Source organism: Pyxicephalus adspersus, chromosome 1 (assembly GCF_032062135.1).
Source record: "Pyxicephalus adspersus chromosome 1, UCB_Pads_2.0, whole genome shotgun sequence".
Lineage (NCBI taxonomy): Eukaryota > Metazoa > Chordata > Amphibia > Anura > Pyxicephalidae > Pyxicephalus > Pyxicephalus adspersus.
Window position 1 is genome coordinate 38,160,801 of NC_092858.1, and position 25,756 is coordinate 38,186,556.

At 38.3% G+C, this 25,756-nt stretch overlaps 2 protein-coding genes across 2 annotated transcripts in view; one reads left to right on the forward strand and one right to left on the reverse strand.

The window, feature by feature from the left end:
• Positions 1 to 750: 750 nt before the first annotated feature.
• On the forward strand, positions 751 to 10,598 carry SMAGP (small cell adhesion glycoprotein). Its single transcript, XM_072407018.1, has 4 exons — positions 751 to 822; positions 7,547 to 7,616; positions 8,124 to 8,198; positions 9,970 to 10,598. The coding sequence occupies exons 2-4, from the start codon at positions 7,583 to 7,585 to the stop codon at positions 10,146 to 10,148; spliced, it is 288 nt and encodes a 95-aa protein (XP_072263119.1). The 5' UTR covers positions 751 to 822; positions 7,547 to 7,582; the 3' UTR covers positions 10,149 to 10,598.
• A 1,739-nt stretch (positions 10,599 to 12,337) lies between these two features.
• DAZAP2 (DAZ associated protein 2) overlaps positions 12,338 to 25,756 on the reverse strand; it is an 18,292-nt gene continuing 4,873 nt past the window's right edge. The window contains exons 2-4 of the mRNA XM_072407023.1: positions 19,978 to 20,099; positions 19,564 to 19,806; positions 12,338 to 18,316 (exon numbers count right to left, since the gene is read on the reverse strand). Coding sequence (XP_072263124.1) covers positions 18,188 to 18,316; positions 19,564 to 19,806; positions 19,978 to 20,099 — 494 coding nt within the window. The 3' untranslated portion in view covers positions 12,338 to 18,187. The remainder of the gene's footprint in view (positions 18,317 to 19,563; positions 19,807 to 19,977; positions 20,100 to 25,756) is intronic.

Here is a 25,756-nt window from a genome sequence, read left to right on the forward strand (position 1 = left end):
TTAGAACATAAACAGTGTGGGGTTTATTTATAAAGCAGTGAATATGACATTCACTGAAACATTGCCTGATGGAGAATCTTCCAGATCCATTTGTTTCAATGGCAGTAAATGATTCTCCACCAGGGAATTTTTCAGATTCACTGCCTAACAAAATAAACACGTTTATATAAATAAAATGTGTATAGACTTAGTGAACCTGTTATTTTACCCTTCATATTTATTTTGGGGGGGTTTGAGAACCAGCCTGGGTAAAGTTACAGTTTTATTAGTAGGAACCAAAATTCTGGTACTTCCCAGAAAATGCTGAGATTCCTGGGTTCCTGTGATAATGGCGGTGAGAGGGAAAAGCTGGGGGTTCTATAGCAATTTGGAATTCATTAAAGAGATGTAAAGTCTCTAAAATGATCATTTATAATGAACAGATATTTTACTAGATGAGCAAAAGTTGTATTTTTCAGTCAGGTACAGGCCATTCTGAACATTCACTGGCAGGATTTACTTTGAAAGCTGACTGCATGCTGGAAAGTTTATTAGACTGACTCCCATATTGTATAAATGTTCTTTCTATGTCACCCTGTGGATTGGAAATTAATGAACCATGCATGTATTGGGAATGAGACTCAATACATTGAGCTGACAGAACATGGAGGAGTATGTGTGTGGAGCCGGGCAGGGAAGGGTTACAGGTGGGTGTGGTGGGGGAGGCTGATGAATGCTGCTCTGCACCTGTCCGGCATTGTGTGAGGAGGAGGACCGGGGACAAGGCTGACATTGTGCTCTGTCAGGAGGAGGACCGGGGACATTGTGCTGGGGACATTGGCTGTGAGTATCGGCGGGAACACTGACTGTCCCTACAAACTTTCCTGTGTGCGAGCTGTGGTGGTGTTTGGGCTGTGTGAGCCGGGTGTGTGGGGTGTTTATTGTGGAGCCATGTTCTCTGCTGTGTGCAACATGGGTGACATGCAAAGTTCTCATTTTACTAAACTGACTTCATATGATACCCAGGGAGCAGGCTGATAGATCCCAGGCTACAGCCATGGATGGCAGCTTCCTCTGCCAAGGGGTGTTGTAGCTGGGGCAGATTTTACTACTTCCCATGCTGGTACCCAGGCATTGCCCCTTTCCTAGTGGGCATCCAGCCTTCCCTTTACCTAATGTGCACCCATTACCTGTCCATGGTTTCTTGCATTTGCCCCTTGGCTTGCTCAGCACTTGCTCCTTGTTTTTTTTTTTTTTGTGTTTGGCCAGCACTTGCCTCATGTGTGTTTGTTTGTTTGTTTGTGTGTGTTGTTTTTGTGTGTTTGCCCAGCACTTGCCCCTTGTGTTTTTGTTTTGTTTTTTTTTGTGTTTGCTCTGTGCCTGCCCCTTGTTTTTGTTGCTGGTGCCCATTGTCTGCATCTGTTCCCAGGTGTCACCTCCCTGTTCCTTATGGGCATCTAACCATACCATAAACCACACTACCCTAATCCCTCCAGGTAGCAAAATCTGATATTTTACACACCAGGCTGGGCAAATGGCAGGCAGCCGGCATGATTGCAAATAAAAATAATTTTTCTAGGAGTCATGTGTTTTTGCTGAATATGTTGGTGTCTCTATAAAGTTTACATTTATTTCTCAACATTTGTAATGAAGCTGAATATGTGCTCTGAATGGTAGCCATGTGGGCTCTTTGTTTTTCCCCCTTGGAATATCCTAGAAGTGTAATTATGACAGCATTGTGTAAGGATGGACATCTTATCATCTACTTTATTGTTTCTACGATTTCCTGTGGCCCATCTGTTGGGTGCTTCCATGGAAATGGTTGTTCTTGTATGTGAGTCACCATTATCCCCAGATTTCATCTTTCTATAACTAAAACTTTTTCTTCTTCTTCTCCCCCTTATTGGATTATACTTTTGGTTTTGGGCCGAATGCTGATAGGTAGATGATATTTCTAAAACTCTAAAAATGGCTGCACCTTTTGCTACATCAGAACAGGTCGCATGGGTCATCTGCTGTCCTTCAGAATGCTTTCACCTGCCGGCTCACGCAGCTTCTCCACATCTGCTGCTGGAACATCTGTATAAAACACAAACATGCTGCCTTCAGACACCAGAATAAAGGGTTAAAAAAACTGTTATGTACTTTATTAGGGATTGGGGGTGTGTGTATCAGAAGTGATGCTTTTGGACCCCTGTGAACTCAATTCTCAAATCCTTTTGAAAGGACTCCGGTGTGCGCTGTCCTGCTCAATTCTCCACAGTCACTTTCCTTGTCTGTGTCCTTCAAATTATTGTCCTAAAAGACTGGCTTTCATTGGACTGAGCCCACCGGTGATAGTTGAAAGGCACCAGATCCAGGCTGTATGATGGATGGGGGACCAATGACCAGCCCAGTCACCCTATTTGTTGCTTTGTGTATGTGTATCATGGGTAATGTGAATTATTTCTAATTTCCTTGTTAAGTCTTTTCCTCTTAAAGCGTACCTAAACTCAACATTTTCACTTTACATAAAAGGGTAGACAACCTTACATTTTTTTTTTTTTTTTTTTTTTTTTACATATAAGTGCAATTTGTTTGTTTTTTTTTGCAGAGCCTCCCGGGATACCTATGTCACACATCCCAGGAGGCTGCACTAATCTGAGACATGCGAAAGGGAAAGAGATGCCGTTTTCGTACAAACACTGTGAGATCGGCTCACTTTTTATCCCCTTTTCAGCGGCTACGTCACCTGATCTCGCACCTGCGCAGTGTGAGATTGGGTGACGTGCCAAGAAGGAGTGAATAATGAAGATGGTGATGCTCAGGGCATCCTCCGCGCCAGGACAAAGAGGAATTCCAGGACAACGCGGGACCGGATTGCAGTAAGGACCAGCACCATCGAGCAAACTGCAGGGTTAAAGATAGGTGTAATTTTTTGGTTTTAGTTTAGTTCTGCTTTAAGTGTCTCAATGTACCACTTGCTGGTTACTATAAGATATGTCCAGCAGATCAAGGGAAAAATATCTCTATTGGCTTCAAATACTTCCACCCTTCTGTCCTTCAAATTGGATGAACTTCAAAGGGTACCCATTTGAAACACACAATCTGTTATCATAAGTGTTCTGTATAGCATGGTGGCCACAATCCACTTGTGCAGCAAATTTATGGATGGTTACTCTTTGTCCACTCACTGGTGATTTGTGTCAGTAGTTTGTAGATGGTCCCCCACTGCGTGGTTTGACTTAAGTGCTAGTTTCCCAGTCTTTAAATTTCTTCATCCATCTGTGCACATTGCTTGTGTCAATGTTGTCATATCTGCAAATATTCTGCAACCTTCTGTGGATGTCGGACAGCCAGCACCCCTCCTTGGTCAGGGACTCCGTGATGGCATGTTGCTTCTCCTGAGAATCCTATATTTGCTTGCAATGATTCAAAAGATTCTGAAACAACCATACAGAGTGAGAGTTAGAAAGTTTTATGTTTGCAATCGCACAGAGGTTTTTTTAAACATATTGGGACCATGTGACTTTTTAAAAACCCTTAGCACACCACAGATGCATTAAGAATCACATCAGTGTACTTGGCTTGCTATACCAGAAGCTTTGTTTGTACATTTGTATTCAAAATGGATTTGAAATGCTGTACTGGCCATCATCCTTCAGAGAAAGCAAGAACTGGGCAGAAGCTAGATAAATCTGTAGCCTGCCATTGATAGCCTTATTTTGATAATAATACTTGTCTGGCTTGTGTAGTCAAGAACAAGAAGTCATGTCACCTGGAATCAGAGGTGCTCAGCAAACATTAGGAATGTGTACTGAATGAGGAAAATTTCTTATATGTTATACAAAATGTTTACATGGATGTGTTGGTTTGGGATGCAGCAAACTCCATTCTACTAGTAGTGTTTACAGAAAGGGCTGTAGCTTAGCACCTCAGGTATCAGCCGTCCAGCTGTTCTCTTTGGGTATACAATGATTATAGACTCTGATAAACTATTGAAAAAGTGTGTGTGTGTGTGTGTGTGTATATATATATATATATATATATATATATATATATATATATACAATTGTTTTTTATCTTCGTAAATGCTCCAGTTTTCCTTCTAATTTTCTTTAGTTCTTGAGCTCTTCCAGGTGTTGTATTGTACCCCTCCCTCCAATTCACAGGTGTGAACTTTGTCTTGATGCTGTGCATTAGGATACATGATGGTATTACCATGGAATTCCTGACAATACTTTTGGTAGAACCACACAATTGTTTTTTTTTACTGCAAACCTATGATGGCAAATTCTTTATACAAAGTTTTCTGTTACCAGTGGATTGGGCTGTAACTTTCTGACTGTAGCGGTGCAGACACCTCAAAAAAAGAGTCTGCATGGCATGTGTGAAGAATAAAGTGTTTTGTGTAATGCAGATGTGACTGTAAGCCTGGGAACTACTGATAACATCAGAAAAGAGCTGATGGGAAGAGATGTTTTCCTGTGTGCTGCAGGTTATTTGTTGTATGAGCTATATAGCATTTATAGAAGATCATCTGACAGTGAACTGATGTTGTATGGCGACACAAGCTTTATTATCCAGTGGAAGTGATTTGATTAAAAATCACTTGTTAAGCATTGTAGAAATTAAAGTAGCTTTGAAGACGGAAGTCTGTAATATATAGAACTTGTCTGTTTTGCCACAGTCTTTGGGCACTCCTTTTAATAAGCTGGAGAGTTTGCTAGCATTTAGAATTATTGTGGGTGTAAACATGCTCAGCTAGCATTACAAAGCTATTTTAAGTGACAGAACTTGTTTCATGACAACCTTAAAGAAGGTACGCTGCAATGGGAATGGGGTATTTTTTATATGGACAAAAAAATCATTCAGTACAACAGTTTAAAAAAATTTTTTTTTTTTTTTTTTTTTTTGCAAGTTGTCCTCTTTCATAAAGAGGTAAATCAATGGAAATAGGTGTGCAATGATGCTATAAAAACATACAGAAATACATTGTTAAAGCTCTTTTTACCGTTGCTATTGTTCACAATCTCACTACAGATTAATTTATATGCAAATGATTAGAACTGTTAACCAGGGACAGTTTTTCTTTACGGCATTTGAACAGTTCATCCTTCTAGTAATTGCAATTGGCTCAGCTTTTCACACCACCTTCTAGCTTAAGATATCTTTATAATAACAAGGATATCTTTTCCATTTTTAAATATTGGTGAGAGATAACCTGAAAAATAACTTTTAAGATCTGTTAGCTCATATAGTCTATAGCAGCTTGATTTCTTTATTTAAAAAAATTTTTTTTTTTTTTTTTTTTTTTGTCTCTTAGGTGCTTGGTTATTTTTATTTTTACCAATGTGAACTAGTAACAGATGTGTGCCTTATTTTGCTTATTCCCCCCCCCCTCCATTCAGTGGATGGAATCAAGGAAAGCAAGCCAGGTGTAAGTTCTGAGTCCTTCTAGTGGGACCCCCCCATCCCTAAACTCTGAGCAATCACAAATGTCGGGGAGTTCATCACATGCACCTAACACCATGGTTTTGGTTTTCGACTGCTTAGAAGTATTAAAGCAAACCTGTTCTTTACCCTAGATCAGTGTTTTCTCAATCAGAGGTTGCCAAGAGTTTCTTGAGCAATGAGGAATTTATGCCTCTGGGGTCAGTTTAAAAGACACTAATGATCTTTTTGGCTTTGATCTGTAATGGCCTTCTTTGTATGTCACTCGATCTCGCACTGCGCAGGCTTGAGATCAGGTGACGTAGATGGGGGGGTTGCTGATCTCAATGTGCATGCATGAAATCGGCATTTATTTCCCATTAAAGAAAAGGCTCCTTCTGAGCCTCCCGAGATGTGTGACCTATGTATACCGAGGGGATCTGCCCACCCATTCTGTCTTGATCGCTGCAGCCTTTTTTTGTTTAAGGGGTCCCCCATATTATAAGGATTAAGAAACCCTGGTATAGAGGCTGCTGGTTGTTGTACCACTGCCATGTCACCTGCCTCTGCTCTAAAATGTTGGTAAGAAGACCTCCTTGGATACAGTTCACACATTATTTCCATTTAAATTGGAACCTTACAGATTAAAATATCTGGGAAGGTATCTCACAAACTTCTAGAACACTCTTTATTCTACTAACATTGTGGGTTTACAGCTCCTTTTGCAATCTGTCCTGGATGCCTGGCAGGTATTTGACGTGTCATAGTTAGGTCTTATTTCTACGAAGATGACTTGGTTGCTAAAATTGTTATACTGGATGCAAGTTTTATTTTCCTTAACGTTGTAGTGTCAACACCTCAGCAATGAATCGAAGTTGTTAATGCTATGGTACACAGTGTCTCATTGCTTGCAGACCTTTTCCCACAGTCTGCTAATTGATGCTTTTAAGGATGTTCTACAAAGGGAACTTTGTTCCACATCTGGTGGGAATGTCCTAAGATTAAACGTTATTGGATAGGTGTATATCAATTGGCATACACAGTGATGGGCTTCTCATTTCCAAAGAGACCCCAGGAGGCTCCTCTCAACCTCCAACCTTTTCAGTGTACTCCCCTGTGATTTGATTGTTGACACATCTCCTTACAGCTTCCAGAATCAATAAAAAGCTTCCATCCAGTAAAAAAAATAACCTCTATAAGTATGGTTTCCATGGTTAAAACAGCACTAAACTAAAAATAAAAAAAATCATGCCCGCAGATGTGTCGATCCATCTGGAGGTTTCCTTGATCAGGTCCCGTGTCGTTCTGGTATCTATCCTCCTCTTTGGCTGCCATCCTATTTGGCCTTCTTTGTACGTCACTCGATCTCACACTGTGCAGGCACAAGATCAGGCGATGTAGATGGGTGGGAAAAAGAGTGCTGATCTTACTGCACATGCGTGAAATCTGCATTTTTTTTTCCCATTAAAGAAATGGCTCCTTCTCAGCCTCCCGAGATGGGTGACCTATGTATCTCGGGAGGATCTGGGCACCCATTCTGTCTTGATCGCCTTTTTTTTTTTTTTTTTTTTATATATTAAAAAGGATGCATTTAAAATAAAATGGTATTTTTTACTTTATACAAAGGGTTGTTTACCCTTTTATGTAAAGTAAAAAATTTTAATTTAGGGTCCGCTTTACGTTTTAACATCCGCGTTGACCATTATTTCTCAGCACACATTAAATATTTTGTGGATGTAGAGGTCCTGTGGAAGAAAATGATGGTTCCAAGGGTTTTTTGTCACACAATATTTATATATTTAAATAATTTTGTCTTCTAAATTTCCTAATACCTTTTTTGTAATATTTTATTCTGTGACCGAGTACAGCTTTTTCACTGGGAGATATTGATTTGTGTAGATTTCTAACTAGAATTCCTTAGACAGACCTGACTTGTTCAACTTGAGATTGTCACTTATCTTTGGTACCCCTAAAACATACAGATGGGAGTTCAGACATCAATGGCTGCAGGAGTGTTATTGCTTAGTGACTGGATTGACTGTCTTTAGAGTTTGGAAATTGATGAGCTGTGAAGTAGTTATTGTCTGTACTATCCTATGTTTTCTCTATTGCTGAAAAGGTATCTTAATTTTTTTCCCCTAACCTGTCCATGTAGGTTAACATCTGCAGTAGGGGCTGCCTTTCCTCCAATATGGAGCTTACAACTTCGGCAGAGTTTGCCATAGGTAAGAATCTGATTGTAAAAACATTGTTTGTGTGTATATATTTTAAAAACAAGTTTTCTTCTATTGTCTCTTAAACCCTCACTCACTATTCCATATCCACCCTCCTATTGTGTGCCTCTTCCCCCACCTCTTAGATTGTAAGCTCTTCTGGGCAGGGTCCCCACCTCCTCCTCTGTCACTGTCTGTATCTGTCATTTGCAACCCTATTTAGTGTACTGCGCTGCATATTATGTTAGAGCTTTTTAAATACAGTTTAATAATATCTCAGTAACTGTAGTAAGGGTTTTCTGCTGACAGGCTTTTATTTCCCCTTAAAGCAAGTTGTGTTCTTCCAAAAAAGTATATAGAATTGTAAAACCTGCCTGGAAGAGGTCATCTACAGCTCCTGCACCTTGCAGTGAATTCCAAATGATCTTGAAAGTATCTCAGTGAAGTTATGAACCCTCCACACAAGCCAAATAACATGACATAAAAGTGTTGACAAGTGTTTTTTTTTTTTCCCTTTAGACAATTCTCCACCAATTGTGAAGGCAACAGAAAGCAGTGCTGACATGGATGTTATTGATACATCAGTAATTGCAGGTAACTGAAAATTGGCATTTTATCATTTAGGCTGCTGGTGTTTTGGGGTTTCCAAGAAAATGCAAAATTTAATCCAAGTTTCATCTGGAGCAGTGCTATAAAAATACTTTCAGACTGTGAGAGAGGGAGGGAACATTTGTTAGGTTTTGCTGCTACTTCTGTAGATATTCAGGAGTCTCTTGTGTGGTCTTTGCGCTTTAATGAAGCCCCTTTCTATTAATATTAGGAAGGTTGGAAACTGTTGTTAGGTTTGTCTGTGTCTCCACTGGCAAATTCCCACATTTGCTGCTTTGTTACAAGGACTGGAAGATAGCTGAACTTGCCAAACAATAAAAAAACAGACCGAATGCTACCCTTTACCAACCCACTCATAAACCAGCATAGTTCTCCCCAGAGGTTTTTAGCCGGTTGCTCTGCCCGGCTGATTTGAATACCCCGCCCAGCTCTCGGCAGCTCTCATCCTCGGATGCACGGATCTCAGTGAGGCTGCTCTGTGCTCTGTGCCGTCCGTTCAGAGGATTGCTGCTGATGAGAGGTAAGCACACAGTTCAGCCTTCATGTGAAGGAGACACAGGTAGCCCCGCCCCCATCCCGTAGTACGAGCTCAGATTTCTATTTTTAAAAAAATCTGCCTGTGATATGTATCCAGTGTGTATAAAGTATCCATGTCATTCTGCATCCTCATAGCTCTGTGCGTACAAACCTCCATATCAACTAATATGTATGTCACAATGACCTGTAATTTTCAGGGTGTACAGGGGACCCTCATTGATACTAGTTATTACAATTTCAGGCGCCCAGATTTAAAGAATTTCAAGGTATGGGGGTCACAAATGTAAAACGTTAGGAAAATTGAACTTTGGGGTTGCTGTTTCAGAGAAAAGTGCAACTAGGAGTCCTAAATTGAAAGTGCAAATTGCCGTGTTTTGCCACACCCCCTTTTTTATCACCCGGCTACAGCTTCCTACCACCCGGCTGAAAAAAATTTCAGGGGAGAACACTGAACCAGTATATGTTATGTTTTTCACCCTTTAACTGTTGTCAGTTTTTACAGTTTACAACACTGTAATGATTATTTATGGGGAAGAGTGAGGGGAAATGTTAAAGGATGAATTACTATGAAAGGTAATCGTGAAACTGTAAACATACTTTAAAGTTGTATTGTTTGTTGTAGAAAATAATTGGGTTCATTGAACAGTCATGGGTTTGCACAACACAACCTTAGTAATGTGAGAAACAACTTAATCTGCTAACATTTTAGTATATCTAAAGTCTGATTGCACAAAAGTGTATATCTGCACGGGTAGCAGTGTGGGTGCATTGATCTGCCAAATGCTGTCGGTAGAATTCTGGCACTGGTGCAATATAATTTCCATAAATTCAGCAGGTTTTACATTATTGCATCAGTCATCCAGCCCTGAATTTGAAATCTTTACTTGTTATTGATCTGCCAGGGCAATGCTGGGATGACTACTGTCACTTTACTATAGAGAGGAAACGGCAGGGTCCCCCCAGTTGCCACACACGCATGCCTTTTTTTTTTTTTTTTTTTCCTCCATGAACTGGACCCAGTGTCTTCATATCGATCCTTGCTTTTTTTCTTTTTTTTTTCCCCCAGGTAAATGTGGGTTTGTCAATATTGTCAAAGCTGAGCCATGTCACAATGTGATCTTTTTAACTCCCACTTATTAAACACATTGCTGCAACTATTTCACATGTCTAACATTCAATACTGCAAACATTTCTTAATCTGACTGTATTTATTTCTTAGGTGTGATTGCTGCTGCATTCATAACTGTCCTGGTTGTGCTGGCACTAATTGCAGTCTATTTGTACAAACACAAAGGTAGTTACCGTACTCATGAAATGATAGAAGAGGGAGAGGCGGATAAAGCTTTACAAGCAAAGACTGGTGATCCCAGTGAGGACAATCAAGAATACTTCATGTGATTTACACAAACTACTGACTGTCACAAATAACCCTTCAGGAGACTAATGGCATCCTATTTATTGTGTGTTCTCTACTTTTCAGGAACTGATGCAAAACTTTGTGTAGTATAAAAATTTTGTACCTTCAGTAACTTGTATAGGACATTGTGTGACACACTAGAAGAGAAAATGTTTAAATTCATGTGTATGACAAATTTTCCTGTATTGATGCTTTGGAGATAGATGCTTACATTTTATTTTACGAAATACTTGCCTATTCCACGATTGAGATGTAGACCCTGGAAGCTTTTACCAACCAGGTAGAGAAAATACACCACAAGTGTCAGCACTGTTATATTTGGATTACAAGCGATCTGGTGATATGATGGGACAGTTTTTAGAATTGACAGTGGATGTAGGTTTAGTATGAATGGCTTATTGCTCAATAAAACATTTTGGGTTTTTTTTTAAGTGTGTTTTTCTGTTCAGGTTGACATTTTCCAGCTAAGGATTATAGAAATGGTAATTGTTAGTTTACATTGTAGCATGATAATTTTGGGTTTGTGGGATTTGCTACAAAGAAATGTCTCAACCTAAAAAAACGTATTTGGGTTTACTCGCACTCTGGTAAAAGTGCATTATGCGGAGCTGCAGCATACAAATCATTAAAGTAGCCAGTAGTCATTCATTTGCCTAACACACCAAAAAAAAAAATTTGCATGAGTTGTCAATCCGGCCCAACCACAGAACAGATATTAAGAAAGAAAAGAGGAAGATGTTGGTGCCCACAACAGAAAGGTGACAGGCAAGTCTGGGATTCAATCCAGACATTCTTTGAGCAATTTGTGCCTCTCAGGTCAGTTTTACTGACAGCCAAAAAGATTGACTATCTGCAAGGGTGACATTCTTCCCACTGACCACCACACTAATATGCTGTAAATATGGTAACTATATAGCAGGGGTTCCCTGAGGGCCTGAAAGTGTTTTTTTTAAGGGGTCCCCCATATTATTAAGGTCAAGCAACTCTGGTACAGGGGCTGCTGGTGGTTTTACTACTAACTGAATACTAGAGGGCAGCAAAGAGGCTACAATATCAGCATACTCCCTCCAAGAAAACTAAAAATGTATTATGGATGTGTGTGTTTACACTTGTAGGGTCAGCTTTCTTCAGTACAATGCGGCTGCTACAAATAGACATTCTGGATACCGCATAAATCAAATCAAATCCAAAAGCCATTAGGGATATAAAAATATTTTTGGGGATCAACTGAATACATATTGTAAGAACAGGGGAAAAATGTACCATTGGGATGTAAAACAAATGTGTTTTTTATCTTTTGTAGTGGTACAGGTTCTACAGGGCTGTTTAATAATAGAGTATGCATTTGGTATACTGGTGACTCCATCTATTACCTTCCCTCATCAGTACTGAGTTGCTTTTACCATCATTCTAATCCCTCCTATGGTCAGATCAGGTACATTTACTAGTTTGGTATTCAATCACCAATAAACATTCTCCTTTGAAAATTTGTGCTCAGCTAAGGTTTTTATTGCAGAATGGAGAGGCGATCCTTTTGCGATAAAACACATAAATGTACCTGCCCAACTGCCTTATTCTTTAAAAAAAAAAAGCTGGGATATGCCAGACGTCCCAGCATCCCGTGGGAGTGATTACATAACCCCATATCAGCCAAGCAAGATGTCCAAAGATCAGATAGCATAGCAAAAGGAGATGGCAGCACCTACAACGGAACAGTTGAGTGTAGTTTCGTTTTAGATTATCAAATACTTCCACTGAGATTAAGCTTTTAAAAAATCTGATGTAACTAGAGAACTTTTATAGTGAGAAAATGCAAAGTGTCATTGCAGATCTCATTCTAAAAAATGCTAATTTCCTGGATGTAAAGCTGACCTTTTGGTTTCAGGAACACACCTGAAACAAGCATGCAGATAACATTGTCATAAATTGTGCTACATTAGAAAGTATTAAAGATGGGGAACCAGAACACCAACCAGGCGAGTACCATTGTTATAACCAGGTCAGAAATTGCAGTTTATATAATCTCTCCGTCGATGACATTTGGTCAGATTATTACTTTTCAGTTTCTAACATACAATGGGAAAACTAATGGATAACCAATCCTCAGCTCTAGTTTTCATAAACAAACCATTAGATTTAGTGAAAAACACAAGAAAAAAAATAACACGTATTGGAGATTTTCATCCATGAGGTTTATTTCAGCTCATCAGTTTAATCAAATCTTCAAAATATTTTGACACTCTACATTTGATTGAGTAAATATATAAAAAAAATCCACATGTGCACCACAGTGTATTAAAGACACAGACTGTAAAATGCCCTTTAGCACATCAGTCGTAACAACAGCTAACACACAGTATAGAGTGACTTGGTTTTTCTAGAAGACAGGTGCAGCCTACAGTTAGGGCTTTATTCATGTACAAGGAGAATGAACAAAAGTGGATACACCGTGTGTTACTGAGCTGCAAAGAATATAAACCACTCCTAAGATCTCTGGAACAATAAGGAACTTGGAGGAAAATAAAAGGCCTGAAGAATCAAAATTTCCCAAACCACCACCCAGATTGAGCTTTAATGTACATTTAATGTGATTGGTGACTAAGGGTAAGGATCTCCAGTTCTTTATAAAGCACATGTTGATACATTGGGTCTAAAGTGGCTTTATAAGCAGATATATACAAAACACTATAGCTGGACTGGATTACTGAAGTGTCTCTTTTATGGTAAGTTTCTAAAATACTTAAACTCCAAATGGTGTCAATATCAAAACAGAGGAAATGCATCACAGCCCATGTATAACAGACCCTTATTCTTAATACGCTTTATGTATTGGATTTTGTATGGCATGTAGGTATGTATGGTAGATTTAAATGTCATATCTCCAAAGTTTGCACCTGAAACGACAAAACTGATAAATGGGATTACTTAAGAAGCTGAAAAAGAACACTCGACAATGCCACTGGATCACAAATGATACATGCAGGAACTTATCCAGTACGTATAGCATGAATTTCCATTTACATCTTTAGCATATAGGTCTGTTGTCAATGCAAAAGACCAATTCTCTATGGGGTAAATAAACCACATGCTAGGCTTGGGTATTCTTCTATAAGGTGGATTCCAGGGCTTGTCTGCTCTGAAAACCTAATTTTTATGTGTAAATATGGTTACATTATAGGCACCGAACACAAAATTGAAACACAAAGCATTGCCAGTTATGCAACATCGTGACCAGTGCTCAAGGAGATTTACACTAACAGGCAATGCTTTGTATTAAAAGCACAAATCATTGTACCCATAAGCTGACAAATAAGGCCATAGCCCAGCTTGTTGAATGGATTTCTTAACATATAAGGCTACAGTTTTCATACTACAAAGCAAGCACTTGTCTGATTCTACATGCAAGGTCACAAAGATGGATGAATAGCATTAAGCCAACTTTTCATTTTTCACTCCAGCTAAACACAAATTGTTTTAACATTATATATATATATATATATATATATATATATATATATATATATATATACATACATACATATATACTTCTGTTTTGTGTTATGTTTTACCCGCTTGGCTGTGCAGTGGGCAAAGCTCGTGACTAGCTGAGCCAAAGTCATAATGTCCAAATACATTATAAAGTTTCTCAGTTTATAACCTGGTCACACTAGTAGATGGTGCTGTATCCTCATGTAAAGTGTGTAAAAACTATTGCGTTACAGACAAAAGACATGAGTGTGTTACACACTTTACATGAGGAAAATCCACCCTCTACTGGTGGCCAACAATAATGCACACAATATAATTTAAGGGCAAGTCATCCATCATATCCAACTTAAAAGATACTTTAAACTGTAAAATTAGGGAAAAAGATACATAGTCAATCCATGTGGTTTATATATTTTCCTTTTAAATAGGTTAAAGCATTATCTTGAAATTACAGGTAAAATAAGTACCTCAGTTTATATTTAAAATGGGTTCTGGCCTCCACTTTCTTACAAAAAAAAAACTAGGCTGGAGAACGATTTTAAAAGGCAATGCCATGAACATTGTTTACTGGGTGTCTGGTATGCCAATCCTCTGTCATGAAGTCTTGAAAGTCATTATACTGTACTCTGAGCATCTATTCTAATAGGGTAGCTGGTTTCTGCCGATCACATAATTATTGTGGCGAAATGAGAGGTTTTGCCATTGTGGTGTTTAAGGTTCGGTTTCATGGACATTTAGGCGCCATTTAGGGGATGGGGGGTAATTAAAATAACCACAAAGGACAACTTTAACTTGTATAAAGCTGTCCTTCATGTGCTCAATTTTAGTAAAATATGAAGGATTGTCAGGTGTTGAGACTTGATTTTGGGGGTTAGAAGGTGTTAGAATGGGGGGGGGTTAGATGGTGGGGGTTTAGGTGCTAGGGCCAGCTTAAACGTTAGGATTTCCCATCTTTTTCTCTAACACAACCCTGAACTAAACACTACCACCCTGGGTAACTGGCATTGAAAACCAAATAATGTCAAAAACATGTATTCACCACTTTAGCATTCCATGATTTTGTAGTTCTATGAGATACAAAACACTACAATGAATAGTTTGTATGAAAATTGCAGGAGCTGCATGCAAGCATGGGAAAAAGGGAAGTGGCTTTTTATTTATTTATTTATTTTACATCCATCAACCCCTTTACACTATACCTCATTCATTAGTATAATATATTCATATAAATTGAGTGATTTTTACTGGCATTTATTGAACACTTGTTACATGGTCAAAATAAGAAAGGCAAACCTGCTGCAGCATAGTCAGTTTCCTTTTGGGGCCACATGTTCACATTAAACACCTTTCATACTTCCCCAGAGCAACAATACACCCCTTGAAATCAATTACAAGCACTAGCATACTGCAAGTTGGTAATTTACATTAGGACAGATCCCTCCACATGTGACTTAAATTGTGCTATTGGTAGCTCAGACACCAGCATTGCATTGTAGAATGGGCAAGTAAGCAAGTTCGTTCTTTACTCAGACATTAGAGTTTTTCAGGATTATACTTGAGCATATTGAAAAGAGAAAGTAGTCCAAAGCCAAGATGTGGCACCAGAGGACATATTTATAGGGTTATCTGAAATGTGTGCTTTATTCAGGTATACTTTTAAGAAAAAGAATAAAAATCATCACAAAGTCCCTTTTAAGATCAACATTTTTGAAATACAATATACAAATCAGTTTGAGGCGCTTATAAAAACTCTCACTCTACATGCATTCAGTATGCCTTTAGAAAGCACATAGAACATAAAACTAGTCATCAGAACTACAAACATTTAACTTTATTGCATTCTGAGTGTAATGCTGACCTATCCAAGAAAGAAAAAGCATAGGAAAGCAAGTGTACTTTTCTATGGAGCAAATCTAAGTATTGGAAATGATAACCATTGGTAAACAAAAACTATCTGCAGTTATTTGACTTTTTCTTAGTACAAAACTAATCATTCATTTTATTTTTTTTGTCCCTTGAACTCATAATCAGCTTTTTAGGCAAATCCCGTTATAAAGCAAAGCAGGTTTGGTTAAATTGAGGCTGTCTGATGGTTGCAAGCCTGTGGGTGTCTGGCCAAAGGTTAAATATGCATACAATTAAAAAAGATAAATGTATGAATAAAATCTTTTTTGTTCTTCAATTGACACAAATTTGACATCACTTCGTTAAAAATAAAATACACATTTGGGAATCACCCAGTTTGGCACCTTTAATGTGAGCAGACACTCTACGTACACCAGTCAGATGATTCTTGTCCGATAATCGCCTCAGGGCTGATATCTGACGTGTACAGCGCTTGTCGTTCATGGATCCATCCTGGCGGATCAACGAACCATCATGATGGAAGTGAAGAGGAGAGAGCGTAGCGGGCTGCCGCTCCATTGTTCTCCCCCCTCCTCTCCATAGAGCAGAACAGCGATGTATGTACAGCACTTATTGAGTCTTTTGTGGTAGGAAAGGATCGTGAAAGATCCTTTCCAACGACAATAATTTCACGTGTACGCAGCCTTAGTTAACCAGTTTCTGGGGGAAAAAAATTGAGTGGCCAGGTGGGACCTTTCTTGCTGATTGCCATTAGTTACCTTAGAATTAAACCTGTGGCTAGGCATGGTGTCAGGGTGATACAGGTATGCATTCACGGATTTAGGAAAAGCCTGTTTGGAGGTCAGGTCAGATGGTGCATTTATTGTCCACCGGCAACTTTAAAGATCCTATTTCCAGATAGTCGGTCCTCTCAACTTGGGCCAATTGTACACTTGAACATTTATATCTGAAATGTATTCTTTGATGTATTTGGGTTTCAGTACTTACTGAAACTCTGGGCCTGATTTAATATAATTCTCCAGGACTGGAGAAGATAGACTATCAGAAGAAAACCTTCATGATTCAGCAAACCTGGAATGTTTCTGGTTAAGGACTGAAACATTTGCCAATAATTAGCAAATGTTTCAATCCTGAACCAGATCTATTTCAGGTTTGCTGGATCACCCAGGTTTTCTCATATTTTATTTTCTCCAGTCTTGTAGGGCTTTATAAACCAGGCCTTTTATGTCAAATGGTAGAAGTTTAATGCCAAATATTCCCAAGTCCTAGCAAGCGGCATTCTGCACCCAACTGTGTATGACTATAGATACATAGGACACAGTCATATCTCTACTGGAGATTATTGTGTACACAGTGTATGACAGCACACCAATAGAGAGTGCCTGAAATGGGTCAGTACTAAAAACTGGTATTACTTCCTCATACCTACCAATCTGGTTAAAACCTGCCTGACTGGTGACTTGTGAAGTAATGTTCAGGTTCTCTAAGATATTACAGGGCAATGTGAGAAATGAGTGCAAAGCCTTGGCTCCTCTGTCCTGCTGTTCCCATAACTTCATGTTACAGTGTTAACTGAGAAAACACTTAAGAATCCCAGTTATTAAATGACAGCACAATTCTTCAGAAACCAGTAGTCTGCTGGTAAAGAAACAATTCCAAATTAAAAGGAAATTATTCTCAAATTCACTTTTTATTTTTTAAAATTTGAATAAATGATTAAAGCACCTTTTTGCATTTTTATTGATTATCCTTCAACGTTTCACATACGAAACATGCAGCATTACATTACTCTTGCTTTGACGCATACAAACATTTCCAAAAGGTAGTTTACTCCTTGGCAACCAGTACAGAAATGTATTTTAACAGTGACATTAACTTTGTTAAAAGTTAAAAAAGAAAAAAAAAAAAAGTGTGTCAGTAGGGACAATTATACCCAGAAACTAATCTGGTCATCACATCTTCTATAGAGGTATACTGAAACCTGCCTCAGATATTGTATGCAGACAGATATCTACATACTTCTTCCAAAATTCTCTAATGTACACTAAATGAAGTACTACTGCAAGTACTCAGTGTCCTGGAGAAAGCAATGTCTGTGATAGTGCTGTACTAGAGTACTTTCAGTCCATGTCAGCAGTAGCACAGGGAGTTTAACAGAAATGTTTACAGAATTTCAAACAGATGACCCAGTATTTACTTTAACTCACTTTTGCCCCCTATGAAGATATTATGTTCCAAAAACATGAAACTTCCAGCCTGAGTCAACAATCTGTCAAGACATCAGGTTTTCTTGAACAGTGCCTGTTCATTTAAAATAAAATGATGAAGGTATGTGCAGGAGGTAGGAAGTGGTATAAAGGGGACGCTAAGCTTTAACTGTATATGAATATATATATTTATTTTTTAATTTTTTTTTATTTTTTTATTTTTTTTTTAAAGGACCTCCTTTTCCTATAACAGGAGTACACAAAGCACCAAGCAGACATCCCACTTCAACCTGTGTCTAAACATCCTGTATTCTATCTTGGGTTAATATCCTAAAGCAGATCATTGTGGGAAGTGCTCACGCAGTGAGATGTCATTCCTTGTATAAAAGAGTTAGCCCGCTTTTGAAATATTTTTTTTTTGCTTCTTTATGCCCCCTTTCTGTGCCTCAGAATCCTTCTCACCACATGGTGTAACCTCCATCCGAGCCACCCATGAAGTAATTGCCTTTTCGCTGTGTAACGACAACATTGGCACCTTGCATGGCTGCCAGTTGGGCTGCATTTGGTGGGCAGCCAGGAGGTGGTGGCTGAAAGAAAAAAAGAGAATAAAAAATGTGAAATGGACTGGTTTACAACAAGTATGATCTGTCTATCATGTGGTCATTCACACGAATTAGAATGACGGTCAACTCTGCTGCTAATTACTATGTTCCTTACACAGGTAAGTGGTATCTCCTAGATTAAAGTGGAACAAGGCCCTCATATCCTTTGCAGTTTAAAAACAAATGTCATGTTTATTACCTGGATGACCTTGGATAATTAAAAAAATAAAAGTTTGTACATCTGGGAAATGTTTTCATGATGTGACCTCCCCTGCCTGCCAAAGTCAGTCCCTGTGGATTTGAACATAAAATATATATCCAAAAAATGTCCACAAAGTTTTAGGGATGCAACTTTAACATCCAGCTCCTTCCCCTTTGCTGCCATTAATAGCAATTTACAGTACAAGTAAAAGCTTGTGGCACTGGATGTAGGCAAACAGCAGAGCTGCAGATCAAGGTACGTATGCATCTGTGAAGGGGTAGGAAAGGCTAAGTTATGACAGTGGGAAAAAAAACAAGTGCAATTTGGTTTATAGCACTAATTTTAAATTGTCTTTAAGTAAAAGAGAATTTAATTACAGACTACACGTTTACAAAAGTTATAAATTTATCTTTGTTTTGTAAAAAAAAAAAAAACACTAATACTAATAACAGCTGACTTTTTAAGCATCAGTTGGTGTTATGTGGTTTGTCTAAACCTCTGTAATTATTTTTACTGGATCTGCTTGGCAAGAGAAACAACCGATCTACTGGCAGGATAAACAAGTAATAAAAAGTAACAAGTGTAAGAAGCTGTAATCAAAGCTACTTGGAAGAATCCAATATACAAAACATATTGTGGTTTAACATTTTTTTTTTTTTGTTTAAAACATAATTAAATGCTGTTTCACTTGGATGACTTCAATATTAATTAACAATGTAGAAAATATTAAAAACCAAGAAAAACTATACACTTATAAAATAATAAAAATGATAAAAATAGGAGAATTGGGGAACTACCATAATTCATGGTATAAATTAAAGTTTTAGACACGTCACTTTTTCTTGTGCTATTTACATATTAAACAGAAGTTCCACAATTTTCTATATTTTGAAGTAGGTGGTGTGACTACAGTCTTAAAATAATAGCAGGGGGTTCACATACAATTGGGCCATATACGTCTAATAGCTGGAGGAGGTTTGTGACATTATATTACCAGCATGGTAATATAAACAGAATTCACAATACTTACTGGCACAGATCCACTACTCCCGGCTCCAAACCTTGCACCTGCATCAAACCCTCCATCTACAATGACTGTAGAGCCAGGAGGATACACAGGTCCAATAGGATAGTAGGCCAGAGGAACTGAAGAAGCCATTGGTGGTACTTGCATTGTCTGATGCATTGGCACATACATGGAAGTTCCAGGGTAGGGGGCTGAGAGTTGTGGCATATTAGGAGCAGGTGGATGAACATACCCTGAGCGATACAGCTGCAGAAAAGCAAAACTACAATTAGGAAACCAGTTACATAAAACAAATGTCACAATTACAATTTACTCTGAGACTCTTCTCTTGTAGGGAAGGCCGTCTTGTATAGTTACAGTTGAATGATTCGCATTTATTTTTTTTTACCTACAAAAATTTTGTTTGTGATACTTTACCTCTGAATAGGCAGGAGGAGCATCTGTGTAGGGAGGAGCTTGTGGAAGATGCATGGTTGGTGGATAGACAGATTGTGGATTGGGAGTCTGGGTTGGATAGGCTGGGGCTGAAGAGTACGGTCCTGTAGAGGAAAAGCAAGGACACAGATATGGGTAAACATGATGTTATGACCGGTATTCATGAACTTTCAATCAAATTCAAGCCTGTCATTGGGCTTTTCCATAGATCAAGCACATCATGCATGGAAATTCACATACTTCCACAAATAGACTGCCTGTTTTCTGAAAAGTACAGGACCCTTAAAAAAAAGCCCTTTTCATTTCAAAAAGCATAAAAAGCAATATGATGGTAACAAGTAATAAACTGATGGATTCCAATATTAGCATATTATAAACTTCCTAAATCTTAAAAAAATAAAACAAAATCAAATACAAAAACAGAAAAAGGATAAATCCATGCAGGTTCAGAAATTAGTAGTCTTCATATATAAATTCATCCCTAACAAAGGAAGAGACTATATACAAATAAGGAAGAAGAAAAGAAGACAGAACAGCAAGGAACACATATAACCAGCTTGAACAGAAAATAAATAACAGGGAGGATATTGAGAGGGACAGGAAGGCTAAGACACAAAGGAAGGGTATTTGTGGGGTGACAAGTCTCATTTGGACCAATGAAACCAATCAATTGTAGAAAAATATTCAAAAGATCATAAAGGGATTAAAACAAGATACTGAATTCCTTGGTGATCTAAAGTGACCCTGTGATCAGCCAGACATCCATTTTATCCTGGAGTTACAGGCACCATTTGTTTCATTGCTGACCATGTTGCCTTGCGTTTGACCTTGATTGAGGAGCAATAACACCCCAAAGAGTCTTTTTGATTGTTTCTGTCAACCCCTAAAATGGCTCTTTACGTGCCATGGAAAAAATCACACACTAACAAAAAATAAAAGTATAAGTATCCAGAAAACGTCTTCCTTTTCAAAAAAAAAGTTAAAATGGAACTAAAATTCACCAGTTTCAGGGCCTGTTTATACTGGTACTTTGCAGTAACATGTAATATAACATATTGACGTATGTTGATGTTAAGGAAATGCATGCATAAAGGCGTCAAACAATAGGCTTAAGGCAATACTATCAGCAACAAAAAAACTTTCACTGGTTTGAATTTATCCTGAATAATGGACCTGGGATTATTTCCCTCACTCCTCCACGTGCAGTAATACCCTGTAATTGTTTCAGAGATGAACTGTACACACGCACATGTGACGGTACACATATGTCCTAATGTGCACCAGTGCAGGGTGTTGGGTGCCTTTGTTTCATGTATGGGATTCAACTTTATGTTTTTTTCTTACTTTTTTTTCTTATTTTGTGATTTTACTTTTATGAGACCACTGACAAGTCAGTATGTGATTGTGTAATGTAAATTGTCAATGTGCATTTTATTTATTTTAACTTAAGTTTTTTATATCACAAAGTATCAGACAAGCTCCAAATAGTGCAGATAATGGAGAAACAAGGGATCTAAATAAATAAAACACCTGATTGTGATTTATAAAGCTTTATGTAAACTAAAGTAAAAGTGCAGATATTTCTCATAGCAGATTGGTTATATATTCATCATGAGGTTTATACAAACGTCAACACCAAATCATGTCTCATGACCAACCATCTATGTTTAAATGTGCTATTGCTACTTTAAAGGTAACAGAATTACTTTTTATACATGGGCAATAAATCTAGAAAAAAATTATGCCAATTATTATGCAAAACTGTCTGTTTACTTCTTGTTAATCTTGCCTGCAACACCTGTACAGCATATCAATGCAAAACAGTTGGAGAGTATAGTGTGCATAGAAACCTGAACATTATCCCCCAGGGCTTCTCTTCAAACGCAGAGGGCCTACGTGCTGCTTGGCAAAGAAACATTCAGCCTAGATTCCACATCTCAAGTCAGAAACACAGCACAAGAATAATTATTAGGAAATGCTATGTCAGCCTTTCTGCCATGGAATAGAATTAAACTATACCTTGATTTTTTAATGTATGAAATCTATGGAGCCAAGGAAATCAGAAGTCAGAAAGAAGCTTCTGCAATCTCAGCACTTACTAATGCTGTACAAACCTAACCAAGAACACAAGATACATGTAAATCTGGAAGAGCATGAAATGGCTGAATTGGGCAAACACTTGACTGGCATTCTGCCTGCTTTTTTTCTGTTTGTGTTAACTGAGGACAAACGCATTTTAAGTACATGAAAGAAAACATAGCAAGGTAATGTAGGAAAACTTGAATGACTTGTACAGCTAGATGTTGATAAAACTAGGTAAAAGAAATGTATTTATGATATCTTACCAGTTACAACTGTGTTTGCAATTTTTTAAAATAAGGGGCCCCCGAGTTACCTTTTAATTCCTCAGAAAACCCCTGCTATAATTACAATTATAATTATAACTATAATTACAGTATATTAGTGTACAGTATACACTACTATATAAGTGGAGAGTAGGAAGAATGACTATTACATTGCTGGAAGAATGTCACCCTTACAGATAGTCAAAAAGATGATTGGTGTCACTTAAACTGACCTGAGGGTCACAAACTACTCATTGCTCAAGGGACCCCTAATAACTTCTGAAGGAACCCATAGGTTACACAAAACCCTGGTTGAGAAACACTGGGTTAGAGAGTTTATTTAGAGCCATTTAACACCATTGTCAACACAGACCAAAAAACAAAACAAACGAAGAGCTGTTGATTCTAATGAGCGCTGTTGCATTGGTGTGTGCCTTATCAATGAAATGCATTAAAAAAATCAGATGCCAGGCTAAGTGCATCAACAGGAGCTAAATAAAACAGGCACAGATCAAATCCAGCCTTACAGTCAAATCCTAAATTCCAAAAGAAGGCTGCTGATCAATACTAACTATAATACTAACCAGATCTTTCATGTGAAAAGGTGACTTAAGTCTTTACCTTTATTTTTTGTGGCAACTCTTGTTACAATAAGACGTCAATAGACTTTGATATGAGCCCCCCTTCCCCCCGATGTCAATGTACATTTATCCTTGTTTGTTGAATACTCTGAAATTTGAAATAAGGAATGTTATAAAAAAAAACAGACGTTTAACAAACCTTAAGGCTTCTGGAACAATGTCCTTTGGACAAATGAGAACAAAATAGGGATGTCTGGTCATAATTCACAGAGCCACGTTGGGCCAAAAACAAACATCAGCATATACATCTACTGTCACAGTGGTGGAGGGATGATGGCATGGGCTTGTTTTGCAGTCATTGGGGCTGATTTATTAAAGCTCTTCAAGACTGGAGAGGATCCCCTTTTATCAGTGAACATGGGTGATCCACAAAACCTGGAATGGATCTGGTCTAGGATTGGAAATATTTGCTAAAAGATAGCATGCAAGCATGCGCAGAAGGAGTCCTTTCTCCATAAGGAGAGAAAATGCAAGCATGTGCAGTAAAATCTGCAAGTTTTTTCCCCAAACTACGTCACACGATCTCACTCCTGCGTCGGGGGGAGTAGGAAGAAGAACCCAGAAGAGGAGGGTTCAAGTCAAGAATGAACTCCTTTGTACACAAAGTATTTTAGAGTCAAGTGTAAGGTAATCCGAGTGATAGCTAAAGCTTGGCTGAAAATTGGTGCAACAGGACAATGATTCCAAGCACACCAGTAAATCTACTAAAGAATGGCTAAAAAAAGGAATATAGTCAAGTTGTTACAATGGCTGAATCAAAATTTAGACCTCAACCCAATCGAAATACTGTGGAAGGAATTTAAGGGAGCTGTAAGTAAATGAATGTCTGCAAACTATTATGAAGTGAAGAAATGTTAAAAAGGAAATACAAATAAAAGAGGGATAAAATCCTCTAAAATAATGTAAGAGATAAATACAGTCACACAGAAAATGTAAACATCAAGTTATCACTGCTTAAGGTGATTCTACAAGCTAATGAATTAAAGGATTTTCACACATTGCATCTGCATTTTGATGATTTGACCAGATGACTTATCCTAAAACATAAAACCCTAAAATGGAAGGAGGGTGTACTTTCTTTTTCACATGACTGTGTTTGTAGGTACCACAAGGTTGCTTACTTTAAAATTGTTACGTTAGAAATGCTTTACGTCAGGTCAGATGACACTGATCTGAGCTCTGTATAGTCCTCTGAAAATATGAGCCATGCCAAGAATGGTGCATCTGTTGAATGACAACAGGTGGAATCTCAGTCCATGCCCATGGGCTTCTAAATTGGTGAACAACTAGACACTATTCCCCAACCCAGGACTGCAGGACTTGCGCCAACTGCTCCAGAATAACCTTTGAGCAATAACTATTTGAGCTGGCATGGAGATCTCTGGCTGTAGCCATTTCCCACCAAGGTTTATGTAGTTATACATAATGAAGGAAGACCTCTGCCCACTGAGCCATAGGTTGCCTCTCCTTCTGTGCCACTATTTCCTAATATCACATTGAGGACCTTTATACCATCCTTCAGCCGCCCCCTTGCAGTGAGCCTTGTACCAGCTTACACTCATCAGGGATACCTTCTACATGTGGCATTCCTTCAGCCAAAGCCATCCATCAGCAACTTGTTGGACTCTGCTGTGGAGCATTAGCCTGTTACAGGCATTAGCCTGTTACATTTATTTTCTTTTCGTCAGCATTCGCCTACACAAGCTGTTAAATTAGCTCTCCTATTAATAGTCCTTAGCAGCTCCCAGGGGCTGTACAGTCTTTACAGACATTGCCACTTTAAGGGAGCTGGCTCTTTAAGGTTCTGCCTAAATACAACCACCAAATGTACAACTTGGATGACTGATTTCTTAAACACCACATTCCTTTTATTCCAGCATAATGTAAATCACACAAGATTGAGACACACACTTACAAAGCAAAGTTCACAACGATTACAACAACCTCTGCTCCTCCGAGTTCTTTCATGTTCAGCATCTTAAGTGGTTTGTTCTGGGTAGTCCCTGTTGTGCGGAGCAGCAAAAGTCCAGTAAGGCAACACCATTACAGCCTCCTGGCTAGATCTGAGCAGATTTAAGTCTGTCTTATTCTGCAGATTTGTAATAGCACTGACATGTTTCTGTTTCAGACACACACTGATCACCACACACTTGTTCTAGATGACTTGTCACTAAAACAATGGGGGTGGGAATCTACCCAACCCTGCTTGTGAGAATTCCCAGACAAACCGGCCCAAGTACAAGTTTTCTGTATAAAGATAGAGAACTTGTCTACAATAGTGACTTGCTGGCTCCAAATGAAGAATGTGAAACTACATTTCTGTCATCACATATTTTTCTTGATAAGATTTTAAACTCTGTAGAGCAGAGTCCTCTCCTCCTCTTTTGTCATTGTCTGTATCTGCCATTTATGTAATATATGTTAGCATTTTACAAATACAGTTTATTAATATTAATAATAACATACTGGCTTTTTCCAGGCACCCTGTTACAGAACACTAAAACACTATGTGTCTACAATTTCTAGTACAGATATCATGCAGAGAGGAAAAGGGGATTCATTTCTGTTAATGATGGAGTTCTTTATTTCTAGGTTATAGAGCAAACACTGGGGGGGACCCACAACCATAGGGGAAAACATGAAATACCTTTAAGGATGTAAAGAACCCCTGCTAGAATTACTATATCCCTTTATCACTGATGTATATCGGCACTTGCAAACATGTTATTACACTACAGGTAACTCTCTCAATATAACCAGAAAGAATGGTATAAA

Coding starts and splice junctions, on each gene's coding strand:
- SMAGP (XM_072407018.1), top strand. CDS start 7,583: ATGGAGCTTACAACTTCGGCAGAGTTTGCCATAG. Junction 7,617..8,123: donor TTCGGCAGAGTTTGCCATAG/GTAAGAATCTGA, acceptor TTTTCCCTTTAG/ACAATTCTCCACCAATTGTG. Junction 8,199..9,969: donor TGATACATCAGTAATTGCAG/GTAACTGAAAAT, acceptor TTTATTTCTTAG/GTGTGATTGCTGCTGCATTC.